The sequence below is a fragment of the Oncorhynchus keta genome, chromosome 15, assembly GCF_023373465.1.
Source record: "Oncorhynchus keta strain PuntledgeMale-10-30-2019 chromosome 15, Oket_V2, whole genome shotgun sequence".
NCBI classification, from domain to species: Eukaryota; Metazoa; Chordata; class Actinopteri; order Salmoniformes; family Salmonidae; genus Oncorhynchus; species Oncorhynchus keta.
This window is the reverse complement of record NC_068435.1, coordinates 42,106,965-42,134,357: the sequence shown is the minus strand read 5'-3', so window position 1 is coordinate 42,134,357 and position 27,393 is coordinate 42,106,965. Positions and strand designations below refer to the sequence as shown.

General features: G+C 43.1%; 1 protein-coding gene and 1 long non-coding RNA gene across 3 annotated transcripts; one reads left to right on the top strand and one right to left on the bottom strand.

The window, feature by feature from the left end:
* Nucleotides 1–1,207: 1,207 nt before the first annotated feature.
* Nucleotides 1,208–27,393, top strand: LOC118394982 (DDB1- and CUL4-associated factor 8-like). 2 transcript variants are annotated; one of them, XM_035788718.2, is made up of 13 exons: nucleotides 1,208–1,459; nucleotides 3,895–3,944; nucleotides 16,220–16,309; nucleotides 16,500–17,134; nucleotides 17,305–17,445; nucleotides 20,490–20,584; nucleotides 20,753–20,863; nucleotides 20,986–21,116; nucleotides 21,244–21,351; nucleotides 21,630–21,760; nucleotides 21,920–22,039; nucleotides 25,056–25,172; nucleotides 25,298–27,393. In XM_035788718.2, exons 2-13 carry the CDS (start codon nucleotides 3,929–3,931, stop codon nucleotides 25,403–25,405), a joined length of 1,803 nt encoding a protein of 600 aa, XP_035644611.1. In that variant the 5' UTR covers nucleotides 1,208–1,459; nucleotides 3,895–3,928; the 3' UTR covers nucleotides 25,406–27,393. The 2 variants fall into 2 exon arrangements, with proteins under 2 accessions (XP_035644611.1, XP_035644610.1); XM_035788717.2 differs by having other exon boundaries at nucleotides 1,209–1,459; nucleotides 3,895–3,965.
* Nucleotides 11,033–12,009, bottom strand: LOC118394983 (uncharacterized). Its single transcript, XR_004827867.2, has 4 exons — nucleotides 11,823–12,009; nucleotides 11,620–11,716; nucleotides 11,436–11,506; nucleotides 11,033–11,329 (listed from the first exon to the last, which is right to left on the bottom strand). It is a non-coding gene; the product is annotated as an uncharacterized LOC118394983 (long non-coding RNA).

The following is a 27,393-nucleotide window of genomic DNA, read 5'->3' as shown; positions in this document are numbered from 1 at the left end:
CAGTCTCCCATGGTTGCTCATCTTCTTCAGCCAGTGAACTGTTGTTTCCAAATGCATTTACAATTCAATCAGATACAATTTGATTGCGTTGATATCTTGACTTGATATAATGTGTGAGACCTACGCAGTTTAAATGTAACCAATATAAACTCAAGACTTGAATTAATTGTAATAACTTTTTATTTTGGTCAGCAACTAATATAGAACACCACTGGTCAATGTAAATGGATTTTGGGACAAAAAAATCCCTATTAAAACAACTACCAGAAATTACACTTGCCTCTCAAGGAAAGTGAGTTCAGTGATAAAGTAGTAAATAATAGTGAATTGTGAAAAAGCAGTAAAAACTCAAGTCATGTGCATTTTTAAATCACCCTCCATTTAACCCTAATCTTTAACCAGCATCTCAGCATGGGGAACTGAATCACTATTATTTGGTCATGATGATAAACCTGAAATGTAATTCCTACTATTTAATCCTGACCCTCCCTTTCAGTCTTTCTGTTTTTTATTAGCATACAATTTTCTCTACTACTTTTTCATTTGGAAATGTAAAACCTATCAGTACTAGTTATTTATCTGGGAGCGAGTCGGATATATATACACACTGAACAAAAAATATAAATGCAACCATTTCAAAAAATGTGCTAAAATAAAATACATGTTTTCACTTTTTGGGGTAATGTGTGTAGATGGGTGAGAATTATTTTTTTAAATTTAGGCTATAACACAATAAAATGTGGAATAAATTAAAGGGTAAGAATACTTTCTGAAGGCACCGTAACTATAGATGTTCTGATTAATTAAGAAAGCTTAACTTTGTTTTGTGTTTTTGGTTGTTGAGTCAATTAATACGCCCATTTCAAGCGTATCCTTGTAAAACATAAGGTATTTCAGAATATTTAGACAAGTTAGCTGACTAACTCATTGATTCTGCTTTGTAGTAAACCCCTCTGCTCGACCTCCCCATCGCTAAAGTTTATTAAATTGTAATAGTTATTAATAATATCAGCTATTATGCGCATCAGGATGCCATGTTTATGGACTACAGGTGGGAAACCATTTTCACTTCACTTATTGTTATGTGTAGGACAAATATGATTAATTACAGAAAGTACATTGTATAAATAGTTAAAATATTTAGATTAGATGAAACGGTGCATTGCACAGTATAATAAGAACGGTGCATTGTTGTACACAAACTTCCGGTGAAAAAAAGTCCTTCGCCGGAAAAGGAATGATGAAAAAAATAACAAGCTGTACGTCAAAACATAAACAGAGCAAACACGCGTCGTCTTTAATTTGACTGTCTCTTTATACACACATTCCTCATGTCGTGTGTTTCCCCAAGATTTTCTACCCAATATGCTATAGCTAGCTAAGTAATAGCTTGAAGACAATACATTACAACGAAGATTAGGACTAAACGACGTGCGCCTCGTTGGGCCTACGACTAGAGGTAACATTAGCTAGCTAGCTAGCTAGCATGTTTATATGTGGTAACTACCGTGAAATTGGTCAAAGTCCTGAACAACATTTAACTAAATGTACCAACATGTGTAGATTAGCGTTTCAAATCAACCAGCAGAATACGTCGTGCTAATACTTAGCTAGCTATCTCTGGTTAATTTGAAGTAACATGGCCTGTCAGCTGTTTTGTTAAATGTCAGTGTTGCTGCAGCAAGTAGCTAAGATTAGTTTGATAGTTACTGTTAGTTAGCTTACTCCGTCTGATTAATCAGGCTGTAATACATAATTCATTTGTATGTATGTACAGCCTGAAACTAATGACTGCAACATCGTGTAAATAAATGTTCCCCACAAGCCAGAATGTTTTATAAAATTGCATTTAACGTACTCAACCGTTTGTCCGTGGTGTTAGTCCATCAGATGGTAGACATGTTTTAAACAAAATATCGACAGGAAAGCAATGATTACCCGACTTTTTAGAGCGCCAGTACTGAAGTTGACATTTCTGACACATGCGCACAACCATCTAAACGACTTCAAGGCAGCGTTAAGTACATTTAAAACGTAATAGAACGTTCAATTAATGGAAACGATGCAGTTGAAAAACGGGGAGGGGTTGGGTTGTAGATTCAAAATGCACCGCTACCCTTTTAAAACGTCACTCATTGCTTCAAGCCACAGCCTGTCAGTTCAAGAACTACAATAACGTTTTGGGAAAAGGTGCCATTCAGTACAAACTGTTCAGCAACGTAGAAAACGTTCAAGCGGGGGGAACAATCCATACAGTTACTGATCAGGATATTATTTTTCGAGGATGTATCTTCTTGACAATATTATTTTGCTCAAATTGGCTGTACCTGCACCAATCATCATCATAGGCTTTTCTCCATCTTATTTTTTAAATAGGGAGCCAATTTGTTTTTAGCACTTTTATTTTGACTGACTAAAACTTGTTTTCTCATGGTTCTTTCTCGTCCCTCTGCAGCAGACATGAGCAATGTGTTTGGAACAACTAATTGCAATACATATATAATCATGAGAGTCGCAATATATATAGTATCATGATAATATCATATCGTGAGGTCCCTGGAAATTCCCAGCCTTATAGTGCACGTGCCTTTGGTCATGAGCAAACATGTGCACGCGATGCATACATACTAACTGAAGTCAGCAGGTATTTACATGGTTTTGTGCATGTGATAGAAATGGGTCAACAATACTTTATTGTGGATATTTTGTGTCAAATTATGAGCATCTGAAGGGTAAACTGCACAGATAACCGGTAGACTACATTCAAATGTAATTGTATTCAACATTCTGACTCGTAAGGAACATTTACATGATTTTGCAGGCAGTTCCAGGCTGTATATACCAAATAATTGTCTATTACAGCCTAGCTTACTCCTAGTGGACTAAACCACTCCATGGTGAGGGAAATTTCTGATGAACCACCAACAAAATGGAGCAGAGACCAGGCTTTGTGGAATCTAGCTCAGACTACAACGATTCACCCCAGATCAATACTTCAAAACATTTAAATTAGGAAACGCAAACCTTGTACCTATGTTTGTCCTCTGTAGTTGCGTGCCTTTGCAAATGCGCAGGTGCTAATTTAATCTAAAAAATTAGTGTTTTATTGAAAAAGTATGGATTTCATCTAACACAGACTACAGAGGACAAACATAGGTACAAGGTTAGCGTTAAGTAGTGATCATGGGCGAATCAATGTTGTCTGAGCTAGATTACACACAGCCTGGTCTCTGCTCTAGTCCGTTGGTGGATTTCATCAGATACTTCCTTCACTGTGGAGTGGCGTTAAATCAGCTTGCTTACTCCAAGCTACTGGCTGCAAAGTTAGATACACATGAAACTAACTGCCAGTCTATAGGTAAGTGCACACTTGATTTCATTAATGGAAAACTTCCCTCTTAATGTATCTTTTGATATTTGTTTAATTAGTCCATTGTTGATATAGTCCCAAAATGTTTTGCATGTCCGCAATCAAGTCTTCAAGATAGTACGGAAATACAGCTGGTTTAATGCATTTTGCTGTCTGCATTTTGAAACGGAAATATATCTTAACTTGATTGCTGACATGTAAAACATTTTCAGACTATATCAACAATGGAAACAAATACCAAAATAGTTTTGGGGTAGAATTTTCCTTTAAGGCCTAGTTGCTGATGTGTTTAGCTAGCTAGTTTGCAAGATTTCAATCATATGATAGCTTAATTTGTTCATTAGTCACCTTAGCTAGCTGACAAAACTGGCTCGCTGTCTTGAGTGATGTCTTGCTACATTGCTATAACTTAGAAGGTCAAGTCAGTTGTTTGGACATATTGCAATGCCAATCAATATAATTAGGTGTCTTCAAAAGCAACCAACAATGTAATTCACTTGACTCTGTCTCTCTGTTCATTCCAGGCTCTCCTCCTGTCCGCAGGAAGAAAGAAACAGGATGGCAGAGGCAGATGGTAAATCCAGTGTGCTTAACGGTGAGGGATCACACAGGCCTCACTGTTGCATAGTTTTCCATAAGCGCTGGCTGTCGGCTAAACAGCCGGTAACAGAATCATTGTCAGTCGGCTACTTTTTCCACTTTATTAACTAGGCATCATTTCATAAAATTGTTTCAATTCGCCAGTCAGAAAAGTCTTCCGCTAGAATAAACTATATACATATTTGACTGATCTATAGATGGGACAGGCGCCTGTCAGTCACAAAGCGAGCGACGACAAGGAAACACTGCTGGTTTGTCAGTCTGCTGTCTGTCCCGCCTCTCGCTACCAGTGTTATTTTTGTACGCTGTGGTTGGCTGTAGTCAAATGTATTTTCACAGAGGGAGAGCATGAGTCTCCTGTGAGTGAATTTACACGTCCCGTGTAATGTAAGTGGTAACGATGAGTTGAAATCCACTTAATTATTGTTTTGTGGCAGATTCATATAGCCTTCCACTGAGTCGGGACCCATAGGCTATTTACTGTGCTTTGATTGATGACCAAACAGCTTGTGTTGACTCGTTTATAAAAAGTGTCGAACTGACTGAATAAAGTCAATCTCTTAAATCCATTTGCTATTCAGAAATCATATAATGTATTCATGTCCATGGTATCACATCAGGCCAAATGAACAACCTTCTCACTGATGCAATTCGGGTTTGTTCCGTTGACCTAAACATTTTTATTTTTAAAAGAGCCATTCGTTTGCGAACAACCCAACCCATAACGAGGCTACACTGACAAGTCACTTTAGAGGTCACTGGCAAGATCTTGTTTGTATTTTCCTAGGATTCGAAGCCCATGTTGAGACTTGCCAGTGACCTCTAAAGTGACTTGTCAGTGTAGCCTTGTTATGGGTTGGGTTGTTCGCAAACGAATGGCTCTTTTAAAAATAAAAATGTTTAGGTCAACGGAACAAACCCGAATTGCATCAGTGAGAAGGTTGTTCATTTGGCTCCTTAATTTGCATACTGGTAGGCTACTAACTGCTTTTTGGCAATTATCTGCAGATAAGTTATGAAAGAAATGTGATTAAGATGTTGAATCCTCACTGCAGGAACCATAGGTAGTGGAGAGACAGCCTCATTGAGTGTTTTTCATTAGAGCCGGCCGTCGGTTAACCACGCGGAGTTGTGGTGCACAGCCTATTTACTGTGCTTTGATTGACAACTGAAGAGCAAGTGTTGACTAGTTTTATAAAAAGTGTCGAACTGACTGAAAATCGATCTCCTATATCCCTTTGCCATTCATAAATCATGCAACATGGTTATATGTCCATGCTAAACCATCGGGACAAGCAAACCAAAATATTAACTTTGTATAGCTCCGCATTGACATGATTGGTTGACAGTGGGTGGGGGCGGTACATCCTGTATAAACATAAACTCACTTCCTTGTCAACAGCTCTGCACTGCTCCGTGAAGCGCAAGACGTAAACTCAGCAAAAACATAAACATCCTTTCACTGTCAACTGCGTTTATTATCAGCAAACTTAACATGTGTAAATATTTTTATGAACATAGCAAGAGTCAAGAGTCAACAACTGAGACATAAACTGTAGAAGTTCCACAGGCGCCTGCAAGTTCCCGGACATTTCTGAGGGGAATGGCCCTAGCCCTCACCCTCCGATCCAACAGGTCCTAGAGGTGCTCAATGGGATTGAGATCCGGGCTCTTTGCTGGCCATGGCAGAACACTGACATTCCTGTCTTGCAGGAAATCACGCACAAAATGAGCAGTATGGCTGGTGGCATTGTCATGCTGGACGGTCATGTTAGGATGAGCCTGCCTTGAAGGATACCACATGAGGGAGGAGGATGTCTTCCCTGTAACGCACAGCGTTGAGTTTGCCTGCAATGACAACAAGCTCAGTCCGATGATGCTGTGACAAACTGCCCAAGAACATGATGGACCCTCCACCTCGATCCCGCTCCAGAGTACAGGCCTCAGTGTTAGGCTAATTTCTTCGATGATAAATGTGAGTGAGACAAAACCGTGACTTGTCGGTGAAGCACACTTTTTGCCAGTCCTGTCTGGTCCAGCGACGGTGGGTGTGTGCCCATAGACGACGTTGTTGCTGGTGATGTCTGGTGAGGACCTGCCTTACAACAGGCCTACAAGCCCTCAGTTCAGCCTATTGCTGACAGTCTGAGCACTGATGGAGGGATTGTGCGTTCCTGGTGTAACTCGGGCAGTTGTTGTTGCCATCCTGTACCTTTCCCACAGGTGTGACGTTTAGATGTACCGATCCTGTGCAGGTGTTGTTAAACGTGGTCTACCACTGCGAGGACGATCAGCTGTCCGTCCTGTCTCCCTGTAGCGCTGTCTTAGGCGTCTCATAGTATGGACATTGCAATTTCTTGCCATGGCCACGTCTGTAGTCCTCATGCATCCTTGCAGCATGCCTAAGGCACGTTCACACAGATGAGGAGGGACTTTGGCCATCTTTCTTTTGGTGTTTTTCAGAGTCAGTAGAAAGGCCTCTTTAGTGTGCTAGGTTTTCATAACTGTGACCTTAATTGGCTACCGTCTGTAAGTCATTAGTGTCTTAACGACCGTTCCACAGGTACATGTTCATTAATTGTTTATGGTTCATTGAACAAGCATGGGAAATGTGTTTAAACCCTTTACAGTGAAGATTTTTACGAATTATCTTTGAAAGACAGGGTCCTGGAAAAAGGGATTTTTTTTCTTCTTCTGAGTTTATGAATGCCCTGAATTCTGTTGAGGCCATATCACCGTAAATGCTGCATGGCCAATGCAGACGTCGGATTGACCATGCACCCAGATGCACAAAGCACTTCTCTCTCCAGAATGTGCTCTCTTCCGCCAATTTGTGCACATTCATTGTTTCATAACTTCATTGTGTGAATTGTTTGTTTGCATTTGATTGTTAGTGTATATCAATTCCCCATTAATAGATCACCTGTAGTACATTTACCGTTAACTCCTATAATTTCTAACCTACAATGTTTTTCTTTTGGTTTTGGTAATTATTTTAATGCATTCATTATTGTTATTCCAGTCTTCTCATTGTCTGAGTGAAAATGGAGAATAAGTATTATTATTTGATTTTCACAAGCAAATTCTGCTCACAACATTTCTAGGATGGGCTATTAGCTGAACAATAGACTATTCAACCTTTACTAAAGAATTGTCTAATAGCCGAGCAAAAAAGTATTTAGTCAGCCACCAATTGTGCAGGTTCTCCCACTTAAAAATATGAGAGGTCTGTAATTGTCATCATAGGTACACTTCAACTATGACAGACAAAATGAGAAAAAAAATCCAGAAAATCACATTGTAGGATTTTTAAGGAATTTATTTGCAAATTATGGTGGAAAATAAGTATTTGGTCAATAACAAAAGTTTATCTCAATACTTTGTTATATACCCTTTGTTGGCAATGACAGAGGTCAAATGTTTTCTGTAAGTATTCACGAGGTTTTCACACACTGTTGCTGGTATTTTGGCCCATTCCTCCATGCAGATCTCTTCTAGAGCAGTGATGTTTTGGGGCTGTTGCTGGGCAACACGGACTTTCAACTCCCTCCAAAGATTTTCTATGGGGTTGAGATCTGGAGACTGGCTAGGCCACTCCAGGACCTTGAAATGCTTCTTCTGAAGCCAATCCTTCGTTGCCCGGACGGTTAGTTTAGGATCATTGTCATGCTGAAAGACCCAGCCACGTTTCATCTTCAATGCCCTTGCTGATGGTAGGCTTTGTTACTTTGGTCCCAGCTCTCTGCAGGTCATTCACTAGGTCCCCCCGTGTGGTTCTGGGATTTTTGCTCACCGTTCTTGTGATCATTTTGACCCTACGGGGTGAGATCTTGCGTGGAGCCCCAGATCGAGGGAGATTATCAGTGGTCTTGTATGTCTTCCATTTCCTAATAATTGCTCCCACAGTTGATTTCTTCAAACCAAGCTGCTTACCTATTGCAGATTCAGTCTTCCCAGCCTGGTGCAGGTCTACAATTTTGTTTCTGGTGTCCTTTGACAGCTCTTTGGTTTTGGCCATAGTGGAGTTTGGAGTGTGACTGTTTGAGGTTGTGGACAGGTGTCTTTTATACTGATAACAAGTTCAAACAGGTGACATTAATACAGGTAACGAGTGGAGGACAGAGGAGCCTCTTAAAGAAGAAGTTACAGTTCTGTGAGAGCCAGAAATCTTGCTTGTTTGTAGGTGACCAAATACTTATTTTCCACCATAATTTGCAAATAAATTCATAAAAAATCCTACAATGTGATTTTCTGGATTTTTTTTCTAATTTTGTCTGTCATAGTTGAAGTGTACCTATGATGACAATTACAGGCCTCTCTCATCTATTTAAGTGGGAGAACTTGCACAATTGGTGGCTGACTAAATACTTTTTTATCCCACTATATATGGCTCCCGAGTGGTGCAGCGGTCTAAGGCACTGCATCTCGGTGCAAGAGGCTTTACTACAGTCCCTGGTTCGAATACAGGCTCTATCACAGTTGTTCTTAACCTTGTTGGAGGTACTGAACCCCACCAGTTTCATATGCGCATTCACCGAACCCTTCTTAATTGGAAAAATAAAATGATTTTTTTCAAATTCAAAACATATGTATATATTTTACTGGTGCACAAAATTAACCGTGCATCAACATCACTGTGTTCAAAGAACAAAATCATCAAAACATGATTTTCACACAAAAACACAATAATGAATAAAAAAAATGTTTTTGAAAAGCCTTCAGGTTTTCCTCCGCTTCGATGATGTTGACTCCTGTGAAGTCCTGACTCCTGATGTTGACTCCTGTGAGCTGTGAAGATATCAGCCATGTACGCTAAAATGAGAATGAACTCAGAATTTTTGAAGCAATCTGCATGACAATGTTGGTGCTCTTGCAAAAACAGGGCTAATTCCACACGCACGGCAAAAACACGATTCAGCACCTGTCCCCGGGATAACCACCGAACGTTAGAATGGTACAGAAGTACCTCGAATTCAGAGCCCATTTCTTTACACAGCTCACTGAAGATGCGTTGCCTCAGAGCACTAGTTCGCACATAGTTCACGCATTCCACTACAATTTTTAATACTTCTGCCAGTTTTGTAGGCAAGGTTTTTGTTGCCAACGCATGCCTGTGCAGAATACAATGCGTAACAATGATGTGTGGTGCATCGGCTTCCACTAGCGCACCAAAACCAGACTTTCTTCCCAGCATGACTGGAGCTCCGTCCGAACAAACTGCAGAAACCATATCCCACGAAAGATTGTTGTCTTTGAAGAAGTCATCCACATGTTTCTTCACATCGGCTGCCTTAGTTGTTGTTGTAAGAGGCTTACAAAATAAAAAATCACATAGCGCACGAATACAGCAAGCTGGCTTCGATTGAAAACGTCTGTGGTGTCGTCGAGTTGAAGGCTGAATTGTCCCGGGCTTGAAATCAGATCTGCAACTACTTGAGTCAAGATGTCTTTGCTCATGTCCTCTATTCTGTCGCTGATGGTGTCATTTGAAAGAGGAATTTGGGATAACTTAACTTCAGCCTCTTTTCCCAGCATGATATTCGCCATCTTCAACACAGCTGGTTTTATGAGTGTTTCACCAATGGTGTGTGGTTTGCCCTGCTTTGCGATCAGGTAAGCAACTTCGTACGATGCTGTGAGGATCGGTTTGTTGATGGGTACAAAGCCGAGAACAGGCAGAGTAGCCTTTTCATCGAATCTGTCTCTCTTCAGCTTGAATTCAGCGAGTGTTGTGTTCTTGTATTTTCCATCTCCATGCAGCTTAAGGAAGTGTTCTCTTAGTTTTGCCGGTGCTAGACTAGAATTGCTCAACTTGGCATTGCAAATCATGCAGTTAGGACACTGACTCCCATCACGTTCCGTTATACATGTGAATCCATATTGTACATATTCGTCTGACAACTTTCTTTTTTTGCTCGACATAGGAAGTATGAAGGGATTAAAATATTAAGAAAGAAATCACAAGACGTACCATCACGACAGTCACAAGTCGACTACTGAGCGCACCAAATTCCCTGCAGCACAGATAGACCAAGCGATGTAGCGTGATCACCTGCAGCCAATGATGGCCAAGCGGGGCGTGTCATCACGAATCATGAGTCGGATGTGTGTCTTGACCTCCGCCGAACCCCTGAGACTGACTCCGCGAACCCCTGGGGTTCGATCGAACCCAGGTTAAGAACCACTGCTCTATCACATCCGACCATGATTGGGAGTGCCATAGGGCGGTGAACAATTGGCCCTGCGTCATCCGGGTTTGGCCGGGGTAGGCCGTCATTGTAAATAAGAATTTGTTCTTACCTGACTTGCCTAGTTAAATAAAGGTTCAATTCAAAAAACAACCGGCGGCAACCGTAGCGCAATCAATAGGAGGAAAACAGTGGTTGGTGCTGAAAACTTGTTATGTAAGTGTTGCACACCAACCGATTGAGAAAACCTACACCAGTTGAGTAATTCATTTCAACAATCATCTTCATTTTAATTTGACTTTACAAACAACAAGAGGGCTTAATTGGAGTCTACTCGGAGCCTAGACCTATATAAAATGTCTTCACTGGCTGAGGTAGGCTGAGGCTTAACAGCCTAATAGAAGTAGGATTTTTTTATTAGGCCTACTTACAATTGCAACTGGTCAAAAATGTTAGAATCCTACATTAAACATAATTTAAAGGAAAAAAGTCTGCACGTTCGAACGTGCAATGTAGCTAATAATGAAAAGCGCACATTTAGAGTTTAGGGATTTACAAAAGTAATTGGAAAGGTAGATACAAATGATTTGTGACATTGTGGTTGCAATAAAGAATGTAAACAAGATGCTGTGTTTTTATTTACAGTAGTGATGGACAACTGGAGGCATTTTGAAAACAGGTTTTCAAACACTTGTTTTTCACAAGTGTACTGTAGTACTCTCAGCAGGTGTTGCCCATCATGCAAATGTTTCCTATTAGCAGGGCAATATCCGTTTTATATCCTGGCTACTGTTGTGAAAATCCTTTCACTTGCAATGCATTCAATGCTTAAGTCCTCTAAAGTGTTATATTTCTAACTCAAAACAGCAGTACAGTATTTCTTCATCAACATCTTTATGCTTTCGTTAATTAAATAACGAGAAAAAATGCATTCAAATGCAGATGTTTATTTAAACAACATTTTAGTCACACTTCCACCCAGCTCCACGGCCACAGGTAAAAAACTTTTGTGAGATGGTCAATGCATTTGTTGCATTGTATTGTCAATTCTTCTAGACAAAACATCTTGATGGCCTTGACCAGTTAATCTTTGCTTGTCCGCTTGGCAAAGTTACGGATGAATGTTTTCAGTTGATGCCAGACAAGTTCGATCGGGTTTAAATCAGGAGACCTACATGTAGAGATGAGAGAAAATATTTTTAGATATACTGTAGGCCTACCGAAGGTGTTGTCTGTCATTTCATTTAACCTTTATTTTACTACAAAGGTCTACTTACTCTGCTGGCGTCTTGACCCAATTTATGTCCTCGTTTGCAACGCAAACCCGGGGCCGGCAGTGTGTTTTGGTCTGCATTTGGAGAAGAAATAAAGACATTAAACCTAACAGCCAACATTAGGTACAATAATAGAAATATACATGTAAATGGGCCTAAACGTAACAAAATATCGCTATAATCCTACCTTGATAGAAACTATGTGGTCCCAGAAACACCTCTGACATAGGGTCCAGCATATCTCTTGATGATTTCTTCCTCAAAGAAATCTTGAGCCATGATACCTGAAAAAGGAGGCAAGAGTAAATTTATTGTGGAACACACAACAGTCCGTGAGGTGTAGGCTACAATATTTTATGTACATTTTGCTTTGTAAATTGCCAAACTTACCATCAAAAATCAAATATGGGACTGGTCCCTGGCGAGAAATTTCCCCCCCCACACATGGAGTGTGAGCGGATGCTTGGGACTCGGCCTGCTTGATCTTCTTCCTTTTTTTTCTGTTGCAATTTTGAGCAAATTGCTCAATGTCCACTGTTGATTAGTCGATGAAGATGACATCATTGAATGTCTAAAATCCAACATTTCTAAATTTGTGGAGTACCACATTAAACCGATGGTTGAGAATCTCCCATCTTAAGTCAAAGACACTAGTCACATGATCTCATTGATAGAGGGCTTAGGAAGGATACCAGGGGGCACCCTGCTGGCCACTTGATGTGGAGAGCTTGTACACTAACATCCTACACACTTGTGGCTTGCAGGCGCTACAACACTTCCTTCAGCAGAGAGACTCTACCCTTGCTCCATCCAATGATTGCATCTTACAACTTACTGAACTGGTATTATCCCATAACTACTTTTGTCTTTGAGTCAGACTTTTTCCTTCAAATTCGGGGTGTAGCCATGGGCTCCCCTTTTCCCCCAACTGTTCAAACCTGTATGTGGGACAATTTGAAGAAGCATTCCTTTTTAAAACAGAGACATGCCCCTTACTTTCTAAAATACTTCTATGGAAAAAATACATAGATGTCTTTGTGTTCTGGGAAGGAAGTCAGCAGGAACTAAATGAATTCCAAACTCTACTAAACGAGAGCTCTGAATACCTCAAATTCACCATGCAGACTGATGAGAGAAATAAACTACCTGGACTTATGGATCATCAAAGATAATGATGCATTACACACACTTGTACACAAAGCCCACAGATCGCAATACCTTGCTATGTGCGGATAGTATGCATCCCCTTCCCCTCAAGAATGGTCTACCATATAGCCAGTTATGCAGGGTTAAACGAATCTGTGGCCACCAGTCAGATTGTGACAGCAATGCTAAAAAAAAGAGAAGCACAAGGACAAAACCTTTGATGCTGCAATGATGAAAATATATCAAAAAGAGTGGAATTACTAAACTCAACCAAAGAAGAAAAACAACGCAACCGTCTCATGCACTAAGTACACCAAGGGTTCGGAGAAAATGAAAGCAATCCTGAAAAAGCAGTGGCATATTCTGCAATCAGACCAAAAAATCGCACACCCCTTCAAGGAACCCCCAATGGTGGTCTATAAGCGTGGTCACAATATTGGAAATAGTTTGGTGAGATCTGACATGCCCACTGAGACACTCCTGACACCTATCCCAAATGGGAACTACAAATGTGGCTCATGCGCACAGAGCGAAATCACTATCAATCAAATGTATTTATTTATAAATCCCTTCTTACATCAGCTGATGTCACAAAGTGCTGTACAGAAACCCAGCCTAAAACCCCAAACAGCAAGCAATGCAGTTGTAGAAGCACGGTGGCTAGGAAAAACTCCTCAGAAAGGCCAGAACCTAGGAAGAAACCTAGAGAGGAACCAGGCTATGAGGGGTGGCCAGTCCTCTTCTGGCTGTGCCGGGTGGAGATAATAACAGAACATGACCAAGATGTTCAAATATTCATAGATGACCAGCAGGGTCAAATAATAATAATCACAGTGGTTGTCGAGGGTGCAACAGATCAGCACCTCAGCAGTAAATGTCAGTTGAATTTTCATAGCCAATCATTCAGAGTATCTCTACCACTGAAAACAGCAGGTCTGGGACAGGTAGCACGTCCGGTGAACAGGTCAGGGTTCCATAGCCGCAGGCAGAACAGTTGAAACTGGAGCAGCAGCACAGCCAGGTGGACTGGGCTCAGCAAGGAGTCATCAGGCCAGGTGGTCCTGAGAGAGAGGGAGAAAGAGAGAGAGAGAGAAATAATTAGAGAGAGCATACTTAAATTCACACAGGACACTGTATAAGACAGGATAAATACTCCAGTATACTACAATAATGTATGTTGATGCTAATATGATGTACAATATTCTATTATGTTTCTATGTAACAATAGAATAATATATTTAATGTCATATACTATTTTTAAACAGCTTCACAAATTAATTTGAATTAACTTAATCATTATGACACACCCCTCACTCTACTGTCATTGGTTACACTAATTGCACTGTGGTTCTACTTAACCTGGTTCAAGTATTCATGACATTACCCTGAGGAAGGCACAGTGATGCCAAAATGTTGGTAAATACCCATTAAATTGCTCGGAGATTACACATGGAGTTTGCGACTTTCTTTATTTTGATTAGTTTATAGTCATTGAATGTCTCGCCAGCTTCGATCCATGCCTAGGCCTGCAGGACGCAAAGTTCTTTGTCAGATTATTCATTGGTTCGAAACTACACATTATGCCTATTAGAAGGGCTATATTATGGCCTTTATAAATATTATTTTGGCCTTTATTCAGATTACAATAGCTCACTTTTTTTTAAACAAAATAATCTCCAAAATCTTGTTTTTATATATATATATATATATATGCCTTCCCGCTGTGGATGTCTATTTCAGCACGGTTTCGCGCTGCTCTGAGACAAGCATGTTTACTATGAATACTTGTCAGACTGCACAGTAGCCTAATAAACAAATGCAGGTGGTTTATATCTTCAAAATGCTTTCAATGCTTTATTATCCAAATATAAAAGCATATAATGTACAGTACTGTATTTCTTCATCTTTATGCTTTCGGCAATAAAATAATGATAAAAATACTCTTTCAAAATGCAGATGTTGATTTTAGTTATGGATCCATAATAAATTACTATGCGAATAAATGTAATTGATTGACAGAAATATTGGAACAAAGTTGTTTAATGAAGGCAAACAATTTAGAATCCTCCAATCCTCTTGTGCTGTAGCCTACTCCTGACCGTCGTGTTGTACAGCGCCATGTTTTCCATTCCATCCTAAAGGAAACCCCGAGGGTTTCGTTTTTCTCTAAATAGAGAGACCATAATATTAATACAATTTATTAAGCCAAATTTCTTAAAATCAATCCCATGTACTATGTTATTACAAAAAAGGTTTGAAATTCTCTAGTAATGCCAATATGGGAGACTATCAAATGCTTCTCAAAGATGCCATCTGGTGGTCAAACTAGCACTAACTCGCATTAATGTAAAAAAATGGCTGACAATTAAATAACATGCTATAGAATGCTGCAGCAGCCTGCAAGGTGTGTGGCAGTATGATGCAACTTTTAAAGGAGGAAACACTGTATAGTTCACTACTGACCATTCCCCACATTCTCTGTTAGGAATATTTTTCCATTATCCGCTTTAAAGCGTGTTAGTTTCGGTGGGAAACCTCTGTGTGGACAAAGCACATTCCTCTGTGAAATTTGGCGAGGGATGTTCTCGCTCCTTGATTTACAACAGAGTGTGAGGTGTCAACCCCCCCCACCAGCTCCCTCCACTTCTCTGTGGGTGAGAGAGGGTCTGATTACTGTGATCTGACCCTTTCAGATCCTCACAGGACAGTCATGACAGTATTTAGTCATTTCGCTGTGTACTCGAGGCCACCAAAATAGAGCTCCTTCAGCAAAAATATGTAGAACCCTGTAGTTTTTTTATTTGGCTGGCTACTCTAGGCCTACTGATTTGAGTAAAGTGTTGACAATGGAGTAGTCAACTGCTGCTTTCCGTGTAGCAAAGCCCATGTTTAACACCTGCCTCATTCTTCCATCCTACCTGTAGGTTTATTCATGGGTGCCTGACTTTGTGTAAAAGTGGTGGTGCACAAACCATTTTCCTGCAATTCTATATTGTTCCACTTCCCCAAAAATACCTCAGCGCTCACAGGAAAGAAAAATGCAGCTCTAAATTAGCTCCATTCATTTTTTTGTTAATAATTTAACAAACACCCCATCTACTTTTGTGACTATGTACCATTTGGTTTGGAAGTAGGCTATTGTAAGAAGCTTCAACATTTCAACCTGATGTCGTAGGCTGTTAAACAAGGACCTACCTGGTGAGATGCGGCCACTGTGTTAAAAAAAACAAATAGCTTTTTCTCTACTCTATTGATTATCAGATACTTTAGTTGTAACTGGCTCTGTGGCGATTTCCAACTTACAGTTGATAGACAACTTACAAACTGCTAAATATTTTTTTTAAATAAATACAACAGAATAGATCTAATTTAAAAGAACAATGATGAAGGAAATGAAAAATGGTGTGCAGAGCATGCCCAGAGCTCGTGGCTGAGCAGTACCGGAGCGAAAGAGAAGGCAGACGCTCGGCCCGCTCCACTCCATTCACATCCTCTGGCCCAAGCCCGGAATTCCCTTGCTGGCTACTTTTTCTATTTGGCTGGCTACTCCATGTTCTGCTTTTGGCTAACTGGAAATACTAACTCCACCAGAACCTGCTACGTAAAACTAATGTGGGCATCTCTGTACGTTTGTTTTTCAGATGGGTCTGAGGAGCCAGATCCAGGAGAAGACCAGCGAAGGGAGGGAGATGCTTCCGCAGCCACAGAGGGACACTCTGGCTCTCAAGCAGGTAGTAGGAGAGGACTATAGCAAATAGCTGTCATAGTTCAACATCTAGCCACGACACAGGACACCATGACTTTGATATTATACACTTAATATTTGTTTTACAATGGATGAGTTTCCTCAACACTTCTTGACAGTAACTCTTTTTACTCAATGTGTGACAACTTGCTCTCTTGCCCAAATGCTTCCCGTAGCTCCCAGAGAGGCAGGAGACGAGGCTAAGAACAAGCCAATGCCAGATGCTAAGGTTGCAAGGGTGCCTGGAGAGGAGGAGGAGGACACAGACAGCATGGACGGCAGTGGCCTCTACTCGCTGACCGAGGAAGGGGAGCGAGAGAGCGAGGGAGGTAGAAGAGAGAGAGTGAATGAGAGGGATGCAGGAAAGCGGGCCGCCAGAAAGAGGAACCGCCCGAGTGGTGGCACCGCCCACCACTCCTCCAGCTCTGACGAGGATGACGAGGATGAGGAAGAGGAGGAAGATCAAGAGGAGGAAGAGGACGAGCAGGCCATGGACTCGTGGTTGGGGGCGGAGCTGCGTGACCTCAGCAGGCTGTCATGGCGGGCTGTGCCCTCCCTGAAATCGAGGGAGATTGGCCGGGGCTCGCACCAGTTTGTGAGGCATGTGTGTGGTGCACGAGGCTTGGTCCAGAGGCTGGAGCTCCAGGGGCGCCTGGAGAGACACACTGGCTGTGTGAACACCCTGCACTTCAACCCTTCAGGCACACGCCTGGCCTCCGGCAGTGATGACCTGCGGGTGGTAGTGTGGGACTGGGCACGTCGCCGTGCTGAGCTCGAGTTTGACAGCGGGCATAAGAGCAACGTCTTTCAGGTTAGGGGAGAGGACAATCAGGCTAGGATAGGATGGGATTGTAGAAAAGTGCAACATTTCTTGTGTTCTTGACAGACAGCCATTTATTGTTTGTAAAATGAGAAAGGTAAGCTATAAATGTGGTAGGGGACTTTTGAGAGATGTTGAAATGTACCTTTCTTCCTCCCCAGGCAAAGTTCCTGCCACACAGTGGAGACTCCACCCTGGCCATGTGTGCCCGGGACGGTCAGATCAGAGTGGCTGAGCTCTCTGCCACTCAGCGCTGCAAGAACACCAAGAGAGTGGCTCAGCATAAAGGGGCAGCACACAAGGTATGGAGACCATGTGTATACCTCAGGAGTGTGGTTGTATTCGTGATAATGAGTTTCAACATTTGTTCAAGAAGCCAGACTTCAGTTTGCGGCTCAAATGAAACCCTATTCTACATATATTACATAACTTTCGACCACCAGAACCCTACAAGGAGTGTTTACAACATTACTAAGAACACCTTTCTAATATAGAGTTGTTCCCACCCCTGCCCTCAGAACAGCCTCAATTCGTCAGGACATGGACTCTAAAGGTGTCAAAAGCATTCCACAGGGATGCTGGCCCATGTTGACTCCAATGCTTTCCACAGTTGTGTCAAGTTGGCTGGATGTCCTTTGGGTGGTAGAACATTCTTGATACACACGGGAAACTGTTGAGCTCGAAAAACCCAGCAGCGTTGCAGTTCTTGACACAAACCGGTGCGCCTGGCACCTACTACCATCCCTTGTTCAAAAGCACATCTTTTGTCTTGCCCATTCACCCTCTGAATGGCACACATAGACAATCAATATCTCAATTGTTTCAAGGCTTAAAAATCCTTCTTTAACCTGTCTCCTCCCTTCAACTATACTGATTGAAGTCGGTTTAACAAGTGACATAAAATCAAATCAAATTTTATTTGTCACATACACATGGTTAGCAGATGTTAATGCGAGTGTAGCGAAATGCTTGTGCTTCTAGTTCCGACAATGCAGTAATAACCAACAAGTAATCTAACTAACAATTCCAAAACTACTGTCTTATACACAGTGTAAGGGGATAAAGAATATGTACATAAGGATATATGAATGAGTGATGGTACGGGGCAGCATACAGTAGATGGTATCGAGTACAGTATATACATATGAGATGAGTATGTAGACAAAGTAAACAAAGTGGCATAGTTAAAGTGGCTAGTGATACATGTATTACATAAGGATGCAGTCGATGATATAGAGTACAGTATATACGTATGCATATGAGATGAATAATGTAGGGTAAGTAACATTATATAAGGTAGCATTTTTTAAAGTGGCTAGTGATATATTTACATCATTTCCCATCAATTCCCATTATTAAAGTGGCTGGAGTTGGGTCAGTGTTAATGTCAGTGTGTTGGCAGCAGCCACTTAACAACTTAGGTTGTTGTCCTTGATGATCTTTATGGTCTTCCTGTAACATCGGGTGGTGTAGGTGTCCTGGAGGGCAGGTAGTTTGCCCCCGGTGATGAGTTGTGCAGACCTCACTACCCTCTGGAGAGCCTTACGGTTGAGGGCGGAGCAGTTGCCGTACCAGGCGGTGATACAGCCCGCCAGGATGCTCTCGATTGTGCATCTGTAGAAGTTTGTGAGTGCTTTTGGTGACAAGCCGAATTTCTTCAGCCTCCTGAGGTTGAAGAGGTGCTGCTGCGCCTTCTTCACGACGCTGTCTGTGTGAGTGGACCAATTCAGTTTGTCTGTGATGTGTATGCCGAGGAACTTAAAACTTGCTACCCTCTCCACTACTGTTCCATCGATGTGGATAGGGGGGTGTTCCCTCTGCTGTTTCCTGAAGTCCACAATCATCTCCTTAGTTTTGTTGACGTTGAGTGTGAGGTTATTTTCCTGCTCAGAACGCACCCTTGTGGGGCCCCCGTGTTGAGGATCAGCGGGGAGGAGATGTTTTTGCCTACCCTCACCACCTGGGGGCGGCCCGTCAGGAAGTCCAGTACCCAGTTGCACAGGGCGGGGTCGAGACCCAGGGTCTCGAGCTTGATGACGAGCTTGGAGGGTACTATGGTTTGAATGCCGAGCTGTAGTCGATGAACAGCATTCTCACATAGGTATTCCTCTTGTCCAGGTGGGTTAGGGCAGTGTGCAGTGTGGTTGAGATTGCATCGTCTGTGGACCTATTTGGGCGGTAAGCAAATTGGAGTGGGTCTAGGGTGTCAGGTAGGGTGGAGGTGATATGGTCCTTGACTCGTCTCTCAAAGCACTTCATGATGACGGAAGTGAGTGCTACGGGCGGTAGTCGTTTAGCTCAGTTACCTTAGCTTTCTTGGGAACAGGAACAATGGTGGCCCTCTTGAAGCATGTGGGAACAGCAGACTGGTATAGGGATTGATTGAATATGTCCGTAAACACACCGGCCAGCTGGTCTGCGCATGCTCTGAGGGCGCGGCTGGGGATGCCGTCTGGGCCTGCAGCCTTGCGAGGGTTAACACGTTTAAATGTCTTACTCACCTCGGCTGCAGTGAAGGAGAGACCGCATGTTTTCGTTGCAGGCCGTGTCAGTGGCACTGTATTGTCCTCAAAGCGGGCAAAAAAGTTATTTAGTCTGCCTGGGAGCAAGACATCCTGGTCCGTGACTGGGCTGGGTTTCTTCTTGTAGTCCGTGATTGACTGTAGACCCTGCCACATGCCTCTTGTGTCTGAGCCGTTGAATTGAGATTCTACTTTGTCTCTGTACTGACACTTAGCTTGTTTGATAGCCTTGCGGAGGGAATAGCTGCACTGTTTGTATTCGGTCATGTTACCAGACACCTTGCCCTGATTAAAAGCAGTGGTTCGCGTTTTCAGTTTCACTCGAATGCTGCCATCAATCCACGGTTTCTGGTTAGGGAATGTTTTTATCGTTGCTATGGGAACGACATCTTCAACGCATGTTCTTATGAACCCGCACACCGAATCAGCGTATTCGTCAATATTGTTATCTGACGCAATACGAAACATGTCCCAGTCCACGTGATGGAAGCAGTCTTGGAGTGTGGAGTCAGCTTGGTCGGACCAGCGTTGGACAGACCTCAGCGTGGGAGCCTCTTGTTTAAGTTTCTGTCTGTAGGCAGGGATCAACAACAATCGACATCAAGATGGATCATAGCTTTCACCTGGATTCACCTGGTCAGTCTATGTCATGTAAAGAGCAGGTATTCTTAATGTTTTGTACACTCAGTGTATGGCAGCTTTGGTCGAAAGTAGGGCACAATGTGGGGAACTGGTTGTCATTTGAGATGCAGTAGTTTTAAGCCTTTTTAAGCGAAGACCTGAGGTGATTTAAGTGTGTTGTGTTTATTCTGTCTGTGTGTCAGCTGGCCCTGGAGCCAGACTCTCCCTGCACCTTCCTGTCGGCTGGGGAGGACGCCATAGTGTTTGCCATCGACCTGCGCCTCGACCGGCCTGCCAAGTGAGTGATTAACGCCTTAATGCAAGATCACTTGGACATTACTGTACTAAGGTCATTCGTTTTCCCTGACCATGTGACCAGACCAGGAATAACTCCAGGCCCAATGTATAACATAACAGCCGTTTAACCCTTTACTCACTTTGTTTTACTATTTTCCTTTTCTCTCAGTAAACTGGTGGTGGTGAAGGAGGGGGATAAGAAAGTGGGGTTGTACACCATATTTGTGAACCCTGTCAACACACACCACTTTGCTGTGGGTGGGAGAGATCAGTATGTTAGGTGAGACTCAAATCCCTTTCATAGGTGAATCGTAAAGCAGAGGAAGTGCAAAGTGCATTCTTTGGATTCTGCACATTCTTACTATGTTCTCTCTTACCTCTCCTCATCTTCAACCTTTTTAGGATATATGACCAGAGGAAGATTAATGAGAATGAAAATAATGGCGTACTGAAGAAGTTCTGTCCATCTCACCTGGTATCCAGCGAGTCCAAAACAAACATTACCTGCTTAGTGTACAGTCATGATGGCACAGGTAAAGCTCATGACTCAAACACATTTTTATTCACAACTCTGAGGTCCTCTGACTCTTGCTGTTATGACTGTCCTCATGTCTGTTCTCCCCCATCAGTGACCATGTCTCTCTCGGTCTGTCTGTTCAGAGCTCCTGACTAGTTACAACGATGAGGATATCTACTTGTTTGACTCCAGCCACAGTGACGGTGCAGACTACCGCAGGAGATACAAGGGCCATCGCAACAACGCTACGGGTACTGGGGGACAAAAGGGGAAGGAATGATTATGAACTAGTCAATTATAAGTAAAGAAAACAGCAGCACATACACCGGATAGGTGCAGTGAAATTTGTTATTTTTACAGGTCAGCCATTGTACTACGGCGCCCCTGGTGCAAATTAGATCTATGTGCCTCACTCTAGGGCACATTGACAGATTTTTCATCTTGTCTGCTCGGGTATTCGCACCAGCGACCTTTTGCTTACTGGCCCAACGCTCTAACCTCTGGACCTCTCTATTTCTCCGTTTCACAGTGAAAGGGGTGAACTTCTATGGCCCTAGCAGTGAGTTTGTGATCAGTGGCAGTGACTGTGGACACATCTACCTGTGGGACAAGGTCTCCGCTCGCATTGTCCAGTTCATGGAGGGAGACCGAGGAGGAGTGGTGAGAGAGGGAAGGAGGGATGGTGGATGGGAAGCTGTGTGCGGTGCTTGAAGAAGCTGGCGAGGGCAAGCAACACTCTCAAACAAAATTGTACCGTGTCAGTTTCACTCATTCATCTCAATCTGTCACTTCACACTTTGTCTCATCCTCTGCTCCCAGGTCAACTGCCTGGAGCCCCACCCTCACCTCCCAGGTCTGGCCACCAGTGGTTTGGATCATGACGTTAAACTGTGGTCCCCCACTGCCGAGAATCTCACAGGGCTCAAGGGCCTCAAAGACGTACGGTTCATACCATTCTATCCACACAAACCACAACATATCACCAATATCCCAAACATTCCCACGACATATAGGCTTGATGGCGTCGAAGAACATGGCTGACGTTTTACATTCTCCCAACCAATTGTGCTAGTTTAGTTATTTTTTTTGCGTTTTGTGTAACTTATTTTTTTTCTTATTGTGTACATAATGTTGCTGCTACCGTCTCTTATGATCCTTTAACAAGTCCGACGAGAAGGATATCCTGCTTTCACTGGAACAGGCCCAGATTCCCGCCTTTTGCGTAAAAAGACGCCTGAAAAGGGGCTGCAGATCGGGCAGCCTTCTGAGAATCCGTAGGCGAGCGAGTGAACTCCCACTGATATCTGTTCTTCTTGTTAATGTGCAATCATTGGAAAATAAAATTGATGATTTACGATTATCCTACCAATGGGACAATAAAAACTGTAACCTCTTATGTTTCACCGAGACGATAGATACGGACAATATAGGGCTAGCGGGATTTTCCATACACCGGCAGAACAGAGGCACTACCTCTGGTAAGACTAAGGGTGGTGGTGTGTCAATAACAGCTGGTGCGCGATGTCTACAATGAATGAAGTCTCGAGGAATGAGGTAGAGTACCTTATGATAAGCTGTAGACCACACTATCTACCAAGAGTTCTCATCTATTATTTGTAGCCGTCTATTTACCACCACAGAACGAAGCTGGCACTAAGACTGCTCTCAACCAACTCTAGGCAATAAGCAAAGAAGAAAATGCTCACCCAGAAGTGGAGTGGCGCTCCTGGTGGCCGGGGACTTTAATGCAGACAAACTTAAATCAGTTTTACAACATTTTTACCAGCACGTCACATGTGCAACCAGAGAAAAAAAAATCTAAGACCATCTTTCCTTCACACACAGAGATGCATACAAAGCTCTCCCACACCCTCCATTTGGCAAATCTGACCATAATTCTATCCTCCTGATTCCTGCTAACAAGCAAAAACTAAAGCAGCAAGTACCAGTGTCTCGCTCAATACGAAAGTGGTCAGATGCTACACTACAGGACTGTTTTGCTAGCACAGACTGGAATATGTTCCAGGATTCATCCAATTACATTGAGGAGTACACCACGTCAGTCATCGGCTTCATCAATAAGTGCATCGACGAAGTCGTCCCCACAGTGACTGTATGTACATATCCCAACTAGAAGCCATGGATTACTGGCAACATCCACATCAAGCTAAAGGCTAGAGCTGCTGTTTTGTCAATGAGCGGAAGACTAATCCGCACTCTTATAAGAAATTCCGCTATGCCCTCTGACGAACCATCAAACAAGAAAAGCGTCAATGCAGGATTAAGATGAAATCCTACTACACCGGCTCTGACGCTCGTCGGATGTGGCAGGGCTTGAAAACTATTACGGACTACAAAGGGAAACCCAGACGCAAGCTGCCCAGTGACGTGGGCCTACCCGATGAGCTAAATGCCTTTTACGCTCGCTTCAAGGCAAGCAACACTGAAGCATGCACGAAATAACCAGCTGTTCTGGGTGATAACGCTCTTGGTAGCCAATGTGAACAAAACCTTTAAACAGGTCAACATTCACAAAGCCGCGAGGCCAGATGCATTACCAGGACGTGTACTCAAAGCATGCGTGGACCAACTGTCAAGTGTCTTCACTGATATTTTCAACCTCTCCCTGACAGAGTCTGTAATACCTACATGTTTCAAGCAGACCACCATAGTCCCTGTGCCCAAGGAAGCGAAGGTAACCTGCCTAGATGATTACCGCCCCATGGCACTCACGTCGGTAGCCATGAAGTGCTTTGAAAGGCTGGTCATGGCTCACATCAACAGCATCCTCCCGGAAAACCTAGACCCACTCTAATTCGAATACCGCCCCAACAAATCGACAGATGATGCAATCTCAATCGCACTCAACACTGCCCTTTCTCACCTGGACAAAAGGAACACATATGCGAGAATGCTGTTCATTGACTACAGCTCAGCGTTCAACACCATAGAGCCCACGAATCTCATCACTAAGCTAAGGATTCTGGGACTAAACACCTCCCTCTGCAACTGGACCCTGGACTTCCTGACGGGCCGACCCCAGGTAGTAACAACACATCTGCCACGCTGATCCTCAACACTGGGGCCCCTCGGGGTGTGTACTTAGTCCCCTCCTGTATTCCCTGTTCACCCACGACTGCGTGGCCAAACACGACTCCAACACCATCATTAAGTTTGCTGATGACACAACAGTGGTAGGCCTGATCATCAACAACGATGAGACGCCCCATAGGCAGGAGTTCAGAGTCCTGGCAGTGTGATGCCAGGACAACAACCTCTCCCTCAATGTGAGCAAGACAAAGGAGCTGATCGTGGACTACAGGAAAAGGTGGGCCGAACAGGCCCCCATTACCATCGACATGGCTGTAGTGGAGCGGGTCGAGAGTTTCAAGTTCCTTGGTGTTCACATCACCAATGAACTATCATGGTCCAAACATACCAAGACAGTTGTGAAGAGGGCACGACAAAACCTTTTCCCCCTCAGGAGACTTAAAAGATGTGGCATGGGTCCCCAGATCCTCAAAAGGTTCTACGGCTGCACCATGGAGAGCATCCTGACCGGTTGCATCACCGACCTGGTATGGCAACTGCTCGGCATCCGACCATAAGGCGCTACAGAGGGTAGTACGAACGGCCCAGTACATCACTGGGGCCAAGCTTCCTGCCATCCAAGACCTATACAGATTACCTCAATTAGTCTGTACACTGACTCGGTACTGCTGCCCCCAGTATATAGCCTCGTTATTCTTATTGTGTTACTTTTTATTACTTTTTACTTTATTTGGTAAATCATTTCTTAACTCTTCTTGAACTGCACTGTTGGTTAAGAGCTTGTAAGTAGGCATTTCACGGTAAAGTCTACACTTGTTGTATTCGGCGCAAGTGACAAAGTTTGATTTGAATACTGCATACCAAAGCTGTGAGTATTGATGTGACTGTTGTTGTGGTCGTTCAGGTGATGAAGAAGAACAAGCGTGAGCGTGACGAGGACAGTGTTCGCCATGGAGACCAGTACGACACACAGCTCCTGTGGTTCCTCATGAGGCACATGAGAAACAGACGGCCCCAGAGGGTAAGTTGAACACGCCACAACCCACCCACCATGTGTAATCTCTATTCCAGTAATCAAATCACTACACCCCGCTCTCTCTCTCTCTCTCTCTCCCTTTCCCTCTCTCCCTCCCTTTTCTTTTCCAGACACGTCGCGAGGGTGCAGAGGGAGACACTGATGAATCGTGGAGCTCTCCAGATTCCTCTGATGAAGAGGACGGAGGGCCAGACCACGTCCAGTGCATGTCCTCTTGAGCCAAAGAGACATGTGAGAGTACACACACACACACTCTTTATTGCCCTAGAATTTATCCACATAGGCAGGCACTATCGACACACATGAACACTGAGATAAGTAACAGTAAAGGTATTCACATATACACACACAGCATACACACGCAGGCAAACATAAGTACATACACACAGCTAAGGGGTAGGGAGGGTGACTCGTATAAACCAAGACACAAAATCGAATTTCTTATCCGACAGGGACTGAATTGTAGACATTTTTGTTCATACAGTCTGCTGATGCAAATAGTCTCAACCCTGATTTTGTTCTGACCTGTATTAGAGGGAGGCTGATGAATGCACACATCCCTAGACAACCACTTGGACTCGTACACCCATACATGTGCTCTGCCAAGCCCCTAAGAACTTACCCACTTCAACAACACACACATTTCACAATCTGCTGAACATCAGAGCACACATTTACCCCACTCTTCTTAACAACCCCTCACCCTCGTACTTTTCTGTTGGTGATGGCAGAAATGGAGGGATGGGAAATACACCTTCTAACCTCTGATCATCCCCCAAATGTGATTCACTCCATAGATTTGAAACCCGAGCCCCTTACACTTTCTACACCCTCTTCTTCTCGAAGTTAGTTTCAGAACATCAGCACGTGGCCAATCAGTTTCGCCTCCAGATGGCTTATTTATACCAGGTGACTTCTTCCCTTCCACTCTGCTGTGTTGCTTTTCGTATCCCTCAGCCCAACCCCCACCACGCTACTGAGTGCACTTTAATCAGGGATAAATGGTGTGATTTTCTTAGACAAAGTGTTCGTTTGGCGGCCAACCATGCAATGTTATGAAACATTGGCTACACTGGCCCCCGGAACAACCTCAGTGACGTCAAGGTGTACTTTCTTTCTCTGAGAGTACATTTGACTCTAGTTGTTTAGTTTGGGATTTGCACTTAGCGGGAATGTCTGAAACAGCTCCGGCTGTAGCAAGGAAAAAGAAAGATTCCTCCCCCATCCTTCTCCTTTACACTCCTCCTGGACGAGCACCCCTCCCTCAGCCCCTCCCTCCCTAAGCCATCCTCTCTTCCGTTGAGAGTACATTTCGCTGAGACGGTGAGCTGGAGGGCTACTGAGGACCACCTGGATGGTCTCATTGCAAAATGCATACAGTATATACATCCAAAAGGTTTCTCACTTTTCTGTTTGAGGAACCCTGATGATGAGGCCCTAAGCCTCGGGTCCTGCTACCTACATCCACGGCTCATGCCAGCCGTCAGCCTCTGCCAGAGATCAGACTCCATAAAGAAGGAACGAGGTTTGATCAGGCTCTGGAGATCAGATGTAGAGACTGCTGTTTGGCTCTCTTTTTGACCTGTGTGGGCTTTCAGAAGCCATTATTCTCTATATCTGGGCCCATCTGCCCATTCAGGCCTCTTGGTCTGTTATAGCATTCAGGCCAGGGGGACAGAAGAAGGGAGGATAGATCTGCTTGCCATTTTTTTTTTTTTTTTTTTGTGGCAGCGATAAAGTCCAGCTTTTTTCTCATTTTGTATGAGAATTATAGAAGTTGGATCAATTGATATGTACATATATTAAAACTGTAAAGAAATCATCTTCAGCAAATTATGTTTGACTTAAGAAATAATTTGTCAAAATATTTGATTGGTATCGATGCAGAGGTTTATATTATATATGAGGACAAAGTACTTTTAAAATGAAGAGACAAAGATGACGTAATTTGTTTTTTCTTTTTTTGTAAATTATCTCCCCAATTGTTACATTAGCCTATATCGGCAGTATTCAGTTGAACAGTGAATTGAGTTTGGTTCCTTTTCATTTTCAATTTTCTCCCTTCAAGATCTTGACCTATTTTTCTTTGTTCTTGTATGCATCTTTTAGGCTTTTGATCAATGATTTATTCCACTGCTGCCTAATATTGTGTTCTACTGGTGCAGTTGGAAACATGTACGATTTGTGCAATAAACAGAAGACCGTG